This window comes from Botrytis porri (assembly GCF_014898465.1).
Source record: "Botrytis porri strain MUCL 3234 chromosome Unknown BPOR_003, whole genome shotgun sequence".
Classification (NCBI taxonomy): domain Eukaryota; kingdom Fungi; phylum Ascomycota; class Leotiomycetes; order Helotiales; family Sclerotiniaceae; genus Botrytis; species Botrytis porri.
The window spans coordinates 383,851-400,386 of record NW_024066077.1 but is presented as its reverse complement, the minus strand read 5'-3'; the positions used below and the strand labels follow the sequence as shown (position 1 = coordinate 400,386).

General features: G+C 41.3%; 4 protein-coding genes across 4 annotated transcripts; 1 reads left to right on the top strand and 3 right to left on the bottom strand.

Annotated features, from left to right (window-relative positions):
• Window positions 1-471: 471 nt before the first annotated feature.
• Window positions 472-3,035, bottom strand: EAF01_002214 (uncharacterized protein; the record flags this gene model as incomplete). The annotated part of the gene is made up of 3 exons (XM_038910465.1): window positions 472-2,394; window positions 2,448-2,827; window positions 2,879-3,035. 3 exons carry the CDS (start codon window positions 3,033-3,035, stop codon window positions 472-474), a joined length of 2,460 nt encoding a protein of 819 aa, XP_038773387.1.
• A 451-nt stretch (window positions 3,036-3,486) lies between these two features.
• On the bottom strand, window positions 3,487-4,826 carry EAF01_002213 (uncharacterized protein; the record flags this gene model as incomplete). Its single annotated transcript, XM_038910464.1, has 2 exons — window positions 3,487-4,460; window positions 4,733-4,826. The coding sequence occupies 2 exons, from the start codon at window positions 4,824-4,826 to the stop codon at window positions 3,487-3,489; spliced, it is 1,068 nt and encodes a 355-aa protein (XP_038773386.1).
• A 1,034-nt stretch (window positions 4,827-5,860) lies between these two features.
• Window positions 5,861-6,751, top strand: EAF01_002212 (uncharacterized protein; the record flags this gene model as incomplete). Its single annotated transcript, XM_038910463.1, has 3 exons — window positions 5,861-6,020; window positions 6,089-6,394; window positions 6,447-6,751. 3 exons carry the CDS (start codon window positions 5,861-5,863, stop codon window positions 6,749-6,751), a joined length of 771 nt encoding a protein of 256 aa, XP_038773385.1.
• Window positions 6,752-9,589: 2,838 nt separating this feature from the next.
• EAF01_002211 (uncharacterized protein) lies at window positions 9,590-12,317 on the bottom strand (the record flags this gene model as incomplete). Its single annotated transcript, XM_038910462.1, has 4 exons — window positions 9,590-10,393; window positions 10,451-11,563; window positions 11,613-11,884; window positions 12,026-12,317. The coding sequence occupies 4 exons, from the start codon at window positions 12,315-12,317 to the stop codon at window positions 9,590-9,592; spliced, it is 2,481 nt and encodes an 826-aa protein (XP_038773384.1).
• Between the last annotated feature and the right edge of the window lie 4,219 nt (window positions 12,318-16,536).

Below are 16,536 nucleotides of genomic sequence, written 5' to 3'. Positions count from 1 at the left end.
TCAATTCCACAGCCACCGATTCATTTTGTGTTTCAGAAGACCAGGAAAATAATGGAAAGAAATAATTGATAAATCTTCTATTTCTCTCCCTTCCCTTCCCCTCACCTCTTCCTCTCCACCCTCTTACACACAACGCAAACATAAATCTCTATTGCGTACAACACAAAAAAGCATCATTCATATCACACCATATAAGGATATGCGATCCATTCAAACCTACTGCATTGAATTCTCCTCCCATTCTATCTCTTTTCTTCTCAAAGAAGCGCACAGAAAAACAAATTCCACCATTTGACATAAATCCATATCAAATCATTTGACATGGTTCAGTATTGTATGCCGACACGCACTAATATCATCCATCATGACAAACGCCAACAAAAAAACGCCACGCCATGCTGCCTGCCTACCAATAAATGCTATCTTTTATCTCCCGATTTTCCACTGATGCTCCTCAACCACTTGTCCTCATCAGAGCTCCTCATTCTCCCAATCTCTCTCATGATACGTTGAATGTGCTCTTCCTCCGCTCAAATCCAACTTTGCCAAAAATTCCGGCGGAACCGTCGGTATATATTTTCTTTCTCTTTCTCTATTCACTCCTCCAAATCCCGCTCCATAACTAATCAACATATCCGTACTCGAAGGTAATGAAAATGGAAGCATAAGAGCTGGATCTAAGAGAAGATTTTCGGGCGCATCATCATCTTCCTCAAACGAATCCTCATCTAGAGATTGAGCATTTCCACCACGACCGTTTGAATCAGGGGTATCGGGTAATGGTTTGCTACTTCCCTTTCTAGCTGGTGTAGATGGTGCGCTCATGCGTAGACCTTGAGAAGTGCGTTTTTGACGTTCTTTTCTTAATCTATGCTCTTCTTGCAAATTGATTAAATATTTCATGGCACTTTTTGGTAAACCCTTTTCCCCAACTTCAGCTCGATAATGTTTTACCGAATGTATTAGTTGTTGGGGTGTAAGTCGCGTGAGTTGTTGTAATGTTCCAACTAACGCTTCTAAATCGTCTTGACCCAAAGATGAAAAACATTGTAACCATTGAAGTAATTGGACTAGAGGTGCGAGATGTCGCCGTGTTGCCTCAACAGTCATTTCTCCACTAGAAGTCATAGACCCATGTTCATAATGCTCAGGTTGTCGATTGTTCGTTCGTGCCCATTCTTCGAGACTAGATACATTCATACGTATTTGCATTGCTTTAGTTCGTGCGAGGTATTTTCGATTAGACATGATACGATTGAAAAGTTCCGCTCCTAGCCAGTAAAGTAGTTGGGCCAATATTTGAGAAGTAATGACAGAATGTATATCATATAGATCCAGTACAAAAAGAGTCGAGGATAATAAAGATGTAACATTGCGAGGTGATGGTTTGGCCCTCGCCTTTGGAGAAGGTGGTCGAAATCTTTTTTCAATAGGTAGTTCTTTGACAGTCGTTTTTCTCTTGAAGAGCTTCCATTCATTCTGAAACGTAACGTCTTCAAATCCTGGAATAGTTTCATGTTCTAACATGGCAGAATCAAGGACTTTATCCATTCTCCTTTCAGCATCTCGAATAATCAAGATAAATATTTCATTGATTAATTCCGCAAGCTGAAGTTGAAATTCGGATGTTGACTCAGATAATCCAGCATCTTTCTTCAGATAATGTAATAATAATGTAGCATTCGAAATCCAGAAAGCCAATATCGTCATGTCCCATTGATGTGTTTCAACCACATCATTGATTTTATCCATTGCGCTAATGAGGAGTTTTGCCAGGAGATCATGACTTGCATGATAATGAGCATACCTGGCACTGAGAAATATCATGTTCGCCGGCACGGGTTTTTGAGACGGCGATCGTTGAGGAGACATGTTGGTGATGATGATATCCAGGATTCGACCGAGTTCACTTTCTTGGAACACGAACATTTGATCATGTAAACATCGACTCCAATCGAAATCTTGTCCTTCTTCTTCCAACTCCTCTGGTGACTCAGGTTGATCGTCAATACCCATATTACCCAAGTCAACCTCTAAATCTCTAGCACTCTCCATCATCATTCGCCGGCGCATCTCATTTTCTGCCATTTCCTCTTCGAATCGATCTTGGGAGAATCCAGGATTGTAAAAGTCGTCCGTTACACCCGCATTGCCAATATGATAACCACCATCCTGAAGATAATCGGCAATTTCACTATCTGGAGCGATAAAGTCGAATGCTGTTCTACCCGTTGATGATTTGACATCTCTAGATGCGCCCCGATCTAGAAGTGCTTTCGCTATACCCTTATGTCGATTTGTCATTGCCCACATCAAAGCACTCCATTGATTTCGATCTTGTTTGTCGACATCGGCGCCAGCATCTAATAGTGCCGTTACAACGGCTTCATGACCCTGCGCAAGCGTTAGTTGCTTCGAATCATACGACAAACGTGGCCAGAACTCACAAAACAACTTGCGTATATCAATGGCGCTGTACCTTCTTCATCCGGCGCATCCAAATCAATAAGGTCTTTTGCTTTACCTTGAAGAATTCTCTCAATGCGATCAACATCTCCATTACTAGCTGCCATGTTCAAAGCCTTTTGTAATATATCCTTCTTCTCTTCGATTGAAAGCTTGTCATCGGCAGCGACAGCGTCTTCATCCTCACTAGCTGAGCCATCCCGATGTGCTGCTTGAGCGGCCAACATTTCCATGAGTCTGTTGTCACTCTCCCCTATCTTTTGTTTTGTAATATCGTCTTCGAATTCGTCAGTTCCGAGTGAGAGATTCTTGAATTCAAGCGGTTTGGCAAGAACCGGGTTTGTTAAGAATTGCGATTGTCCTAAAGATGTTAGTTGGTTAATTTTGTCCCTCTTGCATTGAATTGTCATACCTTGCCATGCATCATACATCTCAGTCTCAGGTGCATACTCTGCCGATACATTTTTTCGATCGTCAAGTGATTTGGGCAAATCATCAGGTAGTGGTCTTGGTTTTACCCTTTCCTCCCCAAATCCACCTATATCTCCATGAAGGTCCTCGATGTCCATCACAACAGCAGAAAGACTGCATGTAACCTGTACACATCTGTTGTAACCTTATGAGAATTGAATTTCTTTCCTGCAGAACTTGTCATTCAAGGAGGTGTAACAAAATCTGGAACTGTTGTTGGTTCCACAGGGAAGCTGCTGTGGTCAGTTGCAACTTGGACTTTCTTGCATTTATTATGATGTCGGAGCCAGGGCATGTTTTGATTGAAGGGTCGCATAATAGAAGGCATCGCATCTTGGAAGTTGGTCCAAGCGTTTACAAGGTTTCACCACGAAGGATGCAGGCTGGCTCGGCTGGGCAGTATTCAGCCTTATTTTGTTTTCTGTCAATGAATAATAAGTTATGTAGAATCTTTCTCTGACTTCAAATGTACATAAGACAACTTGTATGGCAGCATGGGACTTTGAGTATTTCTACTATGCCTCTATTCCACGTGCTCTATTCATTGATCTAAACACTTCTCTTTCCTAGAACCCTAATCCTCTTTACTCCTCCATCAGGAATCATGACTAATTTGACATGTGTAAAGGTTTTATCCTTCACCAAGGATTCAAACTCATGCTCCTTATCAGCACTGGTCTTACTGGGCTCAACAACCGCAGTCCATCCGTCAGCTGAGCTACTCGGCTCCCCTTCGCCACTCCAGTTTATAGCCTCAACCTTGACTTTTTGAGGAAAGTTACCCCTGAAGAATGCTGTATCGACAACCAAGTTCTCAATGGTTCCTGGTGCTCCTAATCGAATGATAGCCCAATCCACATGATCTTTTCCTCTAGATCTTTTGGTTTCCCAACCATCTCCCATATCCTTTCCACGACCAGGTAAAATAAGGTTGGCAATAACACCAAAATGCTGATCACTACAAGCAACAGCAACTCCTCCATTTTGAGCGGCAGCCAAATCAAAGATGGCATTCTTGTCTTCTGGAAAAACGGGTATGGCATGACCAAAGAGTCTGAATCGAGCAATTCCACCATCTGGGTACATGTTGAGCCTCACGTGAGTGTACGCTTTTGTGGTTGGAATGGCAAGTTTCCATCCGAATCTTTGAGAAGGACCGCACTCTTGAATACCAAGGATTGTCTCCCATTTTCCTCGTCCACCTTTCCATCCAATTACTTCTTCGTCATTTTCACTAAATACACCCTCGACGGAGATAGCAGGTGCATTGTTTCCAGAAAAGAAAGCTGTGTCAACTTCAACTCCCTCAACCGTCCCGGAAGCAACCCCGAGACGAATTACGACATAATCAAAAGGTTCAGTATTATGTCGACGTGTTTCCCATCCATCATACCAGGCACCAGTATATACCATCTTTCCTGGTTGGCTGATGGGTGGGGTAGGAGTCAGAAGATTATTTGCTTCCGCAAACCATTCATCTGAGAATGAAAGTACTTTTCCACCAAGACTTCCAGATATCAGATCTAGAGTGGAGGGTTAGCCAAATGATTGATGTGTGATATTTTATATGACTTTGGAGAAACGTTGAGCACATGGTGAGGGCATTTTCTGGCAGCAGAAGTTGACTCCCACTTGAGATGCCTGTTATAGAATTGTAGATGTTGTTCACTGAAAGAATCAAGAGTTTCCTCTTCTGTTCTGTTCTTAAGCTTCTATTCTGAAGTCATCTGTGACTTGCGAAACCTCCAGCCGTTCATATCTCAAGCCACGCGACACAAGATAAAGTATTACTTACCAATGCATGATGAACGGAAAGTCGTATCAATCCCATCCGATGGTACCAAAGTTGCAGCAACATCTTCCGTCTTGTATTCGGTTTCGAAAGTCATATTGAATGAGGTGTGTTGAAGAAAGGATTTTAGGACGAGAAGTTTCAGAAGAGTAATGTGAGGAAGAGACCACAGAAGAAGAAGAAGGACAACGACAAGAAAAATCAAACAAAATAGAACTTTAGATGATGTTGGAAATTTACAATTTCCATCGAGTAATAATACTATTTTCCTATATCGGGGTCCTCCGATAAGTCCTCTGATAAGCCCCGCTACCTATCTCTTTGACTCTTTGACTCTTTGACCCTATGAAATAAATGTATGAGTATCATATCGACAGTTTTGTACGATGTACTTTTTCATATATCTTTTATGAATCATTTGATGATATGTACCATGTACCAATGTATCGACAACAGTACTTTTCTCAGAAACTTTGCACGATGAGAGTGAAGAGAGTCCATCCCAGATTGACATCTCCCACTCCAGAATTCCTACCTACTAGTTTCTATATCACGTTGTCCTTCTTCAGCTCATCTTATCTGTCACTCCTCTTCTCTTCATACCTACACGGTAGATGGGATAATGAAGATATACTACATGTATATATATATATAATAATTCCACATTCCCCCGTCTTTGCTCTTCCTCCCTCCGTCCATCCCTCCTCGTATATCAATGACAATTAGACACCCAAGCAATAATCACTGCGCAATATGCGACCGGACTCTGTGATAAACGAGGGGGATTATCTAATATCTTAACACAGAAAGTGCTTACAGAACCAAGCTCCATGATTGGTTGACTCTCCCCGCAATCCCAATTCATTGACGCCATTATGCTCCTTCAAATCGTACTACAGAGTACAAACAAGTTGACGATCGAAAAATCCATGTCATGTGTATTATTTAAGGCCGCCTTGGATCTTATGCGTACCAGGTATTTATAATATAGGTAGGACGAATATCTTACAAGTTCCTTACTTTCTCATCTTCTTATTTTCTTACGCGGTTCTATATCAATCTCCATCTCAGCCTGAAATACATACATCAAGCATTTGAAAAGGATTATTCTACTTCAGAAGATCAATTAACATGGCATCCGCAACAGGAATCCCACAAAATCCTCGAGTAACTTCAGGAGAACGTCCAGATCCTCATGAAGCTGCTTATGGAGAAGAAGAGCCTCTAATCGGAAGAGCCGGCGATGCATCACAACAAGAAGGTCGTCCACTCTATTGGAATCTTGCACTTGGTAATTCAACCCTTCACAACATTCGAAGAACCAAAGCACAGCGATAATTAACACCAATTCTCCAATAGGTACAGCAATCATAACTCAAGTCGGACTTCTCCTCCTCGTGGCTCATATCTGGGCTAGCATTTTGCTCTACCCATTAATACTCTTCTCGGCACATCCTCTTCTCAATTCTGCCGCCCTCTTGGTTCTTACCCAAGGAATTCTCATTTTACAACCTACACATACCGCTACACAGAAACGTCAGGGTACTATTGCACATGCGGGGATAAATGCATTAGCTAGTAGTCTTCTCATCGCCGGTCTCGTCGTTATCGAAGTCAATAAGTTTGCACACAATGGAACACATTTTGAATCAGCTCATGCTATTCGTATGTATTTCTACTCAGATCTCGGAGCTGAAAATAATACTAATGATTCTAGTGGGTTTGATCACTTATATACTCCTCCTAATTCAAGCTCTAGTCGGCTTCACACAATACTTTACTCCCTCTCTATATGGCGATATCTCAACCGCAAAATCCATCTATAAGTATCATCGATTGAGTGGATATCTCGTTCTTCTCCTAATGCTCGCTACAATCGCAGCGGCGACATGGACATCTTTTAATGTTAACGCATTACATATTAAGAGCTGGGCAACTATTGTTTGTGCGGTATTGGTCTTAATTGGAATCATTCCACGAATTAAGAAACAGAAATTGGGTTTGGGATCTTCTAGATATTGAAGTGCTTTGATGGAGGAGTCTTTCTTGTTTTAGCAAGGGAATGGATGTTAGATTCTCGATTATTCGGGAATCTCAAGTGAGGACAGGGACCGGGGAAGATGTATCATGATTTGCGTGTCATGTTATATATGTACGCGTATACGACAATGATGATTTTCGGGGATTTCGGCTGTGGGTGGCGTTTTGATGGCGAATGGATCACAAGGTGTATTGAAAGCAGTGTATCGGATATGAACTTAAATTTGAGATTAGGGATTTAATAACTCGATTCATTCTCAACTCATACTAGGTATTTATAGCAATATAAGTTCTTAAAACCATGTATTCGATCATGATATATACTAGTCTCTAACAATACTGTACTAGACTTTAGCAAGTTGTCGAAAAGATTTGATCAGAGACTTGAACAACTTAATTCATTCTCAACTCACTCTATCTATCTCTAACAATATAATCTCTCACAATCAGGTATTTAATCATTATGTATACTAGCCTTTGATGATACTGTACTAAGTACTAGCAAGTCTCTAAACAATTCCACTCCATCGTTTAGTTTTAGATATTAAAATAGCTCTCCCATCTCTTCTATTGTCCACGGGTTTATTTGAATTTGTTATATTGTATTTTTCTATCTTTCGCCCCCTTTTTCCTTTTCTTCTTCTCTCCTTCTACCATTCTCTACTTTTCTTCTCTTCCCTCTCTTCCCTCTCTTCCCTCTCTTCCCTCTCTTCCCTCTCTTCCCTCTCTTCCCTTTGCCATTCCCATTCATCCCCTCCTCTCTATGTCGATTCCCCATCTCACCTGTCTTTCAACTCTGCCATCTCCCCCTTCTCCATCTCCTTTATCTTCTTTCTTTACTTAATTTCTTCTTTTTCTCTCTTACCCCTTCCTCTTTTCTATTCCTTTCTCTTTCTTACCCTTCTTCTCTATTCTGTCTTTCTTCCTATATTCCCTTCCTGTTCCATTCCTAACTCACCTCTGCCCTATCTTTCCTTTCTCTTTCTTACCCTTCCTCTTTTTTATTCCCACCTCCCCCTTTCTATCCCCTCGCTTCCCTTCTCAGTCGCTCCAGCTCCCCCATCTCTCGCTTCTCCTTCATCTCCTTTCCCATCTCTTTCATCTTCACCGCGCTTCCTCAACCCACTTCTTCTTCATTTCCTTCCTCTCGCTTCCTCGTCCCACAACTTCATCCGGCTTCTTCTAGTCGAATATACACATCTACTATCTAATCTCTGACTCTCCCCTTTTTCCCCTTCTCTCTGGAGTCTCGAAGATGAGTGAAAAGAAATCAGACGAGAGAAATTCTTCTGTGCAGACTATACTTTGATACTTCAATGCTTGTCTGTATGGGGAATCTATGCGTTGAGGAATTTCTGGGTCTGAGAATATTTTGAATTGAGAATATTGAAGTGCGGGTTTCAAAATGGAAATGGGGAATGAACGTGGGCTTGAGCATTCAATGATATGTTTATTTATTTATATATCCTTATACAGGAGGTAGGGGAGAAAAAATTGTGAAGAGTAGGAGTAATATAATATAATGTGATGCGATATAATGTAATATGATATAATGAAGATGTAAATAGATACCTATCTAGGTAAGAATAGAGAGAAGAGAGATATGAGTTGATCTTGAAAACTTTTGCTCCGCATTTATATTTCCTCTCTCTCCTCTTCTCCTATTCTTCTTCTTCTTCTTCTCTTTTCTTCTTCTATTCAATTCCATTTTCTCTCTGCCTCTTTTCTCGATCCTGCTATTTTAAGTTTGAACTTAGGGTTTACAATCATCATCATTATCCATGACCATTCTTCCTCTCTTCAAATCCTTTCTCTTCAAACCCTTTCTCGCTTCCCTTCCCTTCTCCTTCCTTCCTCATTCTCCTCTCTTACGCTCTCTTCTCTTCTCTTCCCTTCCCCTCCCCTCCCCTCCCCTCCCCTCCCTTCCCCTTTCCCCCCCTTCTCCCCCATACAACGCATTTGCCGAATCTCTCTCCCTCTCTCCCTCTCAGCCCCTCCCATTTCATCTCTATCCTCTATACTCCACACACATATAAACAATAATCTACCTACCTACCTACCTACCACACCACACACATTCCTCATCAATCCCTCCTTTCGCTCTCCATTCAATTCTACCACAAGGATCTCCCCTCCCATCACAAATGCCTTGCCCATTTTCAATTTCAATATTTCTTTCATACATATATCCATCCATCCATCCATCCATCCATCCATATATCCATCCATACATGTCCCAATCATTATTATCACCACTCATCCCCATACTAAATCTTGTGTCAACTTTCACATCGCATACCAAGCCCAAGTGTGAACCACATCTCGACGACGGGCTAGCATGCAGCACTCATCTTATAATATCCTCATTGCCATCACATCAAACTATAATCACATTACGATACGACATCAACAACTTACTTAGTCAGAATAAAACCAAACAATGATTTTTTTCTTCTACTTCAGAATTCTTCGATGTTGATACCTGCCACCAACCCACTTCTACCAATATAAAAAATACAAATCTCTACCAACACATTCACATCCACATTCACAAATGCAAACAGCACAGTAATAAACAATAATGCCTCAGTTCCTATGCATACAATATATTCGTACATGTGCATTCCTCATCCAGTGACCCTACTCCTCTGTGTTACCTATCCTAATCCTGTTCCAATCGAATCATATTACCCCCATGCCCATATTCGTAAGCATACACATACCAATACACAATTTGTCCATCCCATTCCATAATACAACTCCTACAATCCAATACCCATTTCAATCATCCCATCAAAAAATCAATGTTCCCAAATTTCCCTACCACAACTTACAAACCGGTTCCTTCTCCTTACAACTAAAAGCTTCCTTAAATTCTCGACTATTAGCCATTGTACCCAATACTCTTGCCCACTTTGGTGCATGCGGATCGGTATACAGTCTATTAATTGCCGTTTCCTTCGTGGTCTTTCCACACCACCAATTAGCATAACTAACAAAGAACAATTGATCTTGAGAGAAATGTTGTGATAATCCCGGAAGATTTTGGTTCTTCTCATTACTCTCCCCTTGACGTTTCTTCCATGCAGCAAAAGAAGCAGAAAGTCCTCCAGCATCTGCGATATTTTCACCCAAGGTGAGTTTGCCATTTACATAAAGAGGTTTGTCGTCTGGGCCGGGAATGCTGTAGTTACCATATTGATCAATGAAACATTGAGCACGTTCTTTGAATGCAGCTACCGTAGATGGTGTCCACCAATCAGTATAGTTGCCATTCTGATCATAATGACGACCTGTAGAATCAAATGCATGAGATAATTCGTGTCCAGAAACAGCTCCGAAAGCACCGTAACTAAGATATTGAGGAACGGCTACATCGAAAACTGGGAATTGCATTATACCGGCTGGGAAAACAATTTCGTTTCCAGGTGGGTTATAATATGCATTCACGGTTGGTACTGTCATACCCCATTCATTTCTATCGACTGGCTTCCCTAGACTGGACCATTCACGCGCAATATCAAATCGTCTCATATTCAAGGCATTCTTGAAATAAGCCGATTCGGATACCTGCACAGATTGGTAGTAATTGTGAAGGTTCTCGGGATCCATGATATCTGGGCTCTGTTTCATTCATCAGTATATAAATTCATTCATCCTCATACTGGACATTAAACGTACCTGTGTAGGATATCCAATCTTCTGAACGATTTTGTGTACTTTCTCAATGCCCAAATCAATGACACTAGGATCCATCCATGTAGTTGCCTTGAGTTTTTCAATAAACATCTCTTTGATATCAGAGACAATTTGATCTCCAAAGTCCTTGGCATCAGCAGAAAAGGCCTTCTCTACGAAGAATCGACTCAAAATCCAACCGAGTCCATCATCAACATGCGATACACAACTTCTCCATCGTTCTGGTTGAGAATCCGCATCCTTTCCTTGAAGCTCATTGATAAATTTTCGATATGGCTTCAATTCATCTGCTTCAATCTCTGTATAGAATGTCTGAATAAGCTTCCATACGAAGTATGTTTGTAATGTTTCCTTTGAAGTAGTTTTCAGTACTTCTGATAATGCGTGCATGTAACTTGGCGATGCAATGATCAATCGATCAAGTTGAACATCTGCAGGAATCAAACTATGAATTATTTTGGATAGATGAATTTGTGGTGTCAGTTTGTCAGCCTCTTGAAGGGACATTGGGTTGTAAGTTTTCGTGACGTCATCTCTGTCTTCATTGTTTGGAGAGGCAGCGGCCAATTTCTTCTCGAGAGCAACTACATCACGGGCAAGATCTGTTGCTATGTCTTGTGCAGCAATGCTGTCACGATCAAGACCCTTACTGTTTTGATGCTGTGGTAAAAACTTTGGTATGACTTGTGCAATAGTCTGAGTATATTCGTTTACTACCTTTTCATTGTCGTAATACTCTTTCGATGGGAGACCGATTCTATAAGGCGGTGCTACCTGAACGATGACCGTGTCGGGGTCTTTGTCGTCAGGTCCGGTACCAGATGATATAAGTGCCGAAGAGCCCAATTTAGCCATGTATTCTATAGTGTCTGTAAGACTGCTATGGTCCTCTGACTTCATGAACAAGTGCTTGTTGTCTGTAACAGAAAACATATCTGTTACTTGCTGCGTGATTTCTTGTAAAGGAGCGATGCCGACAGTCTTGATCTTGGTTTCGTTCATGCATGCATTATAGCCTGCCTTGAGCTTATCAAAATTCTCTTCATCCAGGGAAGCGGGAGATGACGACAGCATGGCGGGAGAGAAGCTTGAGTGCTATCATAAAATTAGTTACGTTATGTGGATGACGTGGGAAAATGCTCACTTTCGACTCTTTGGGATAATCTCCTTCAAGTATGTGCCTCAACAAAGTTTGTGAATTCTCACTCATGATAGTTCCTGTAAAGGCATCACCTTGATCGGGTCTCAAATCATGATGATCTCTCCATCCACCACAGACTAGTTCTTCGAAATTCGAACACGCATCAAGCTCTGTATATTTGGGAGAAAGGTTGTTGAGAATTTCGGAAGCGGCATGAACGCATGCTGCGGAGTCGCATGTGCTTTGCTGAGGGATTTGCTTTGAAGGTGAACGAACTAGGTGTCGATTTTAGATGTCAGTGATCGTGTCTCATCTGAGAATAATCCTACCACGAGGTAGAATTGAGGGCGGTCTTAAATGATGGGGATGGATGAGAGCAATGCAGTGGTGCTTGAGGGAAATGGAAACATTCATACCGGTGAAGAATAGGGAAGCGGTAACAATTATCATCGTTACCAATAAAACACCCACAACCCCCATAGTACTTTGAACAAACCATCTCCATTTCGCCTTCTGACTTTTGCCTTTCCAAGAGTCAGAAGTAGAATATGACGAGTGCTCGGAACCACTGGCTTCTTTACGAAGAAGCGGCGCCTCTTCCGAATCCTCATCATTCACTTGTCGCGTTGACGGGGAGCACATATTTAATACTCGTTCTGCTACGCCAACATGTCCTTGTGCATGCGGCCTTTTGGTAGAGGCACCCATGTCGTAGAGACGCGTCGATACCGCGGTTAAAAGCCCAGCTAGGGGAACAACAAAATTCGCAAATGTGTTCTTGGCTTTAGTTTTTGCGCGGATTCTTGGGATCAGAGTCGATGGAGGTGGAGGAGTAGAATGAAGAGGAAGACGTTGCGGATAAGATCGTGGTCTTGCAGCAGACTTCTTTTGCCTGCGTGCCAGATCGTCGGAGATTGTTGCGATGAAGAAGAAACTCCCCCCAAAAGATCCAAAATTGTCCAAAAGAGAAGAAGTAAGAAGGCCGAACACAATGGTGAATGCTCAATGCTGATTGTTATAGAGAGTGTTTACGATATGGAATGGCTGGGGAAGGGAATCAATGCAGAACACAAGAAAGCGGGGAGAGCTTCTTTCCTTATCGGGACCTTGAAACAGCTAAATTAGGAAAGGAAGAGCCGGGGGATCGATCCGAGCAAGCCCTTGGCAAAACATGTCGTCCAATGCTCGATTTGTATGGAATCAAATCTCATCCATGGTTCACCGGTGATTGGGGAAATTGGAGAAACCTTTCCATAAACACAAATAAACTTTTATCAAGTTCATTCTTAGCCCTGTCTTTGTGAATCATGACCGGCGATCCGTAAAGCCGACCACTCCGACCATAAAGAAAAAGACGTCGATGAGGCTTCCCGACAATGTAATGTGATGTCGGTGTGCGGAAGATGATGGAAATGAAGTTTGTCTTGATGCTGACTCCAATCTTATGTAAATACCTCCTAGTAGCTACTTATTAGTAGGTAGGTAGATAGATACATTATCATTATTACCTATTCATTATACTTCAAGCAATCTCGTGATCCAAACAGAATACCCATTCTTCATCGCAGCCTTGACAATATTGACACCCTCGGAATCATATGCAATTCCCTCATCGCAATCTTCAAATCCCAGGACATCACATGTTTTTCTGTTGTGGCGAGACAGACACCAACCACTTGATATATCAACCTCTAAATATACACATAATATACATACACCGTATCTTGTTCCCTGCGGCTAAAGCGTCCGCAAAGACAATCACCTACATACTTATCAAATTAATTACACGGCATTCATCCGGGATTGACGTTCTTCATGTACTAGGTAGACCTTGATACAATTGAATTGACGACCGCCTCGTCATTTTGTTTTCTTCTTCTTCTTCTTCTTCTTTTTCATACCGTGCGTGCTTCTCCATTTCATTTCACAGAATGTGAATCATCAATCAATCATCAATCAATCGCTTATGGACTTTGTACTCCGTAGATGGTTGAATCGATTGATTCGACTGGGTTTGACTTTTTTGGAAATATGAACGTCCATCGAAAACCCCTGAGTAATCTGGAAAGGGAAAAAGATCTGATATATTCCTTCCATTTACAGAGGATTGACCATGGGAATGCTTGGATATGGCTTTCCTCTTCCTTTCCTGGTCGGCAGGTGAAGGCTTACCTTCCTGCTTTCATCATCATTTAATCCTTCTAGTAATGATATGTAAAGAAATCCCCACTCGCGCGCAACAACAAGAGACTTTGGAATACCGGGCATGGAGTATATCGTAGACGGAGAAGATGAAAGGCTTCTATGATAGGTAGGGTAGATAGATATGGAGAATCCTCATGGATGGATGTACTCGTATATATGTAACACCAGTTACTGGGTATCCGACCAACTTCTTATAACTAGAGAAAATGAAATTTTTATATTAAATTCGACATTATCCGTTCATCTAATTCATCTAATTATTACCAGTAGGTCCCTCGAGCACCATTGCATAACCACCCAATTCAACCTTACCCTTACCCTTAGCTTACCTAAGCTCCGGACTGTTTGGCTGACTGCTCAATACCTTATGTTATTAAAATGCCATTATACAACTTTATGGACTCTCCACTCATTTTCAGGGGAGTGAGCGCGGGAATCACTTTGATTGGTTCATGTATGCAGTAAGGTAAGACATGTGAAGTCATCGTGCCGCTTCTTTCGTCCGAGTTTCTTTTTCAGGGTCCTTTTTGGGATTTTTATATAATTATTGGCGTAAATGAGAGAGAACCCTTCAGCGGCTTTTCCCTTTCTTATTTTGTGAATATTTTTCCTTTTCTTTCGTATTACTATGTTGATTGCATTACATTGATTACATTACATTGATTGCTTTGCATTCATTATATTCATTGCATTCATTATATTCATTGCATTCATTATATTCATTGCATTCATTATATTCATTACATTCATTATATTCATTGCATTCATTACTTTCATTGTATTGTATTATTTGCAATTTTGCCAACAGCTATCTGTCCCCCGAAGATTAGATGTAGATATCTATACGCTGCCACTATGATAAACCGTTTCTTGTAGAATAATAACACATCACATATCTACCTAGGTAGCCAGGTAGATAGGTAGGTAGGTACCCGTAGTTGTATAAGCAATACATAACACTAGGTAGGCTCCATGATGACTAATACCAAAAGCAAGATTTTCTTGGTTCGACTTGCGATGCTCTCCCCCAAAGAGTGATCACAACATAAGAAGGAAATCTTCAGCAGATCAACGAAATGTTATACATACGATATGACACCAAACTGCCCCCCGGCGACAACCGCAATACATATCGGTGCCATACCAGTAGGTGACCAGTGGTAGGTAGACTACGATGTAATATGTAATCCATAACTCCGTATTCGTCCCACGGCCCTATGAGGCTCTTTCAAGGGATACCTCTGTAGAAATGCGAAGCGTGTGATGGAAAAAACATGCCATGTGGAAATTTACGATCCACCCAAACTTCTCTACCCGCTCTCGTTATCACCGAATGTGGAATTGATCCATCCGTCCATCCGTCGTCAGTCAAATAATAACTTTGACCGATTCTTATTTTTTTTTGGCGTGCCGGATTTCCCCCTTTGGTCATATATTCAAGTTGAAGTGGTCATTGACACGCCATAAATTATGATTAGTATGAGTGTGATATATCATATCCCTGGTTAGTAAAAGGAAAAAGTATTCATGGTGCCATCACTGCGCATGCTTGGCATGGATATGTATGTTGTTCTTTCGATAAACCCTATGTGCTTGCTTACAAATGACAATTGAGATGTGAAGACTAGAAACACAGGGGGGAGTGATGAAGCACGAGTGTGTTGGTGTTAATAATAAGTAGGTACTGATGGAGTGGTCGAGTGGTAGCAGAGTACCGATACTAGGGAGGTGGTAGAGAGTAGTATTCAAGCTCAGTATTCAAGCTATCAAAAGAATAATGGGAGATGGATGACACTATCACACATCGGTATTCAACGGTTGACAGCAGCCATTCTTCGTTGTTTATATATATATACCTTTATATATACTTTTATTTGTACTTTTACATAACTTATACTTTTATATATACTTCTAGGGATCCAAATCCATCATCCAAATTCCATAGACTCAAGCATGAAATTCGGTCCAGATGGATGTTTGTTCAAGTCCTGTTCAAGCATCCAGTCTCGATTCACATGATATGAAACAGAACTCCCAGGAACATTCCATTGCATCTATTCCGTACTTTGTACACAAACCATTCCTCAGATCCGAATATGTTGACGCCAATCATGAACAATCTTTCAAAAGTCTGAGAGCCTTGAATCCCGAAAACCTGGAAATCTGAATCAGTCTGAGAGCGCTCAAAGGCTATCAAAAAGCTTCAAAACATCTAGAAGCAATCCCCTACACGCAACGTACCCACTGTTCCCATCTTATGTTTCCATTTTCCAACGGTCTCGTGTACAAGGGATTTTGTGGGTTTTCCTGCACCAACTCTGCACCAGCTGTAAGAAGAAAAAAAAGGTTCCCCCCCTCTCTTCCCCCAACCAGTATTGACATACGTAGGAAGAGAAAGGAAGATATGTAACACCAAGTATTCTTGATACTTCAATCAAGTATGACGGATGACCTACACGACAAACCAAAAACCCTTCTTTTGCATCATCTTCCATCTATAACTACCGGAAAGACCAGCTTCTTCCTTACCTCGATGCTTGATGGTAAAAGCACAATTTAGGATGACATTACTAGGGATTCAAATCACACATTCTTTCCCACGATATGTTAGGTTTGGTCCATGGACTAATAATTACCTACTGCGTATATTATATACTACAGAGTACACCCATGATCCATTCACCCAACCTTGTTTACATCCAACTTGATAAAAAGCGAATTT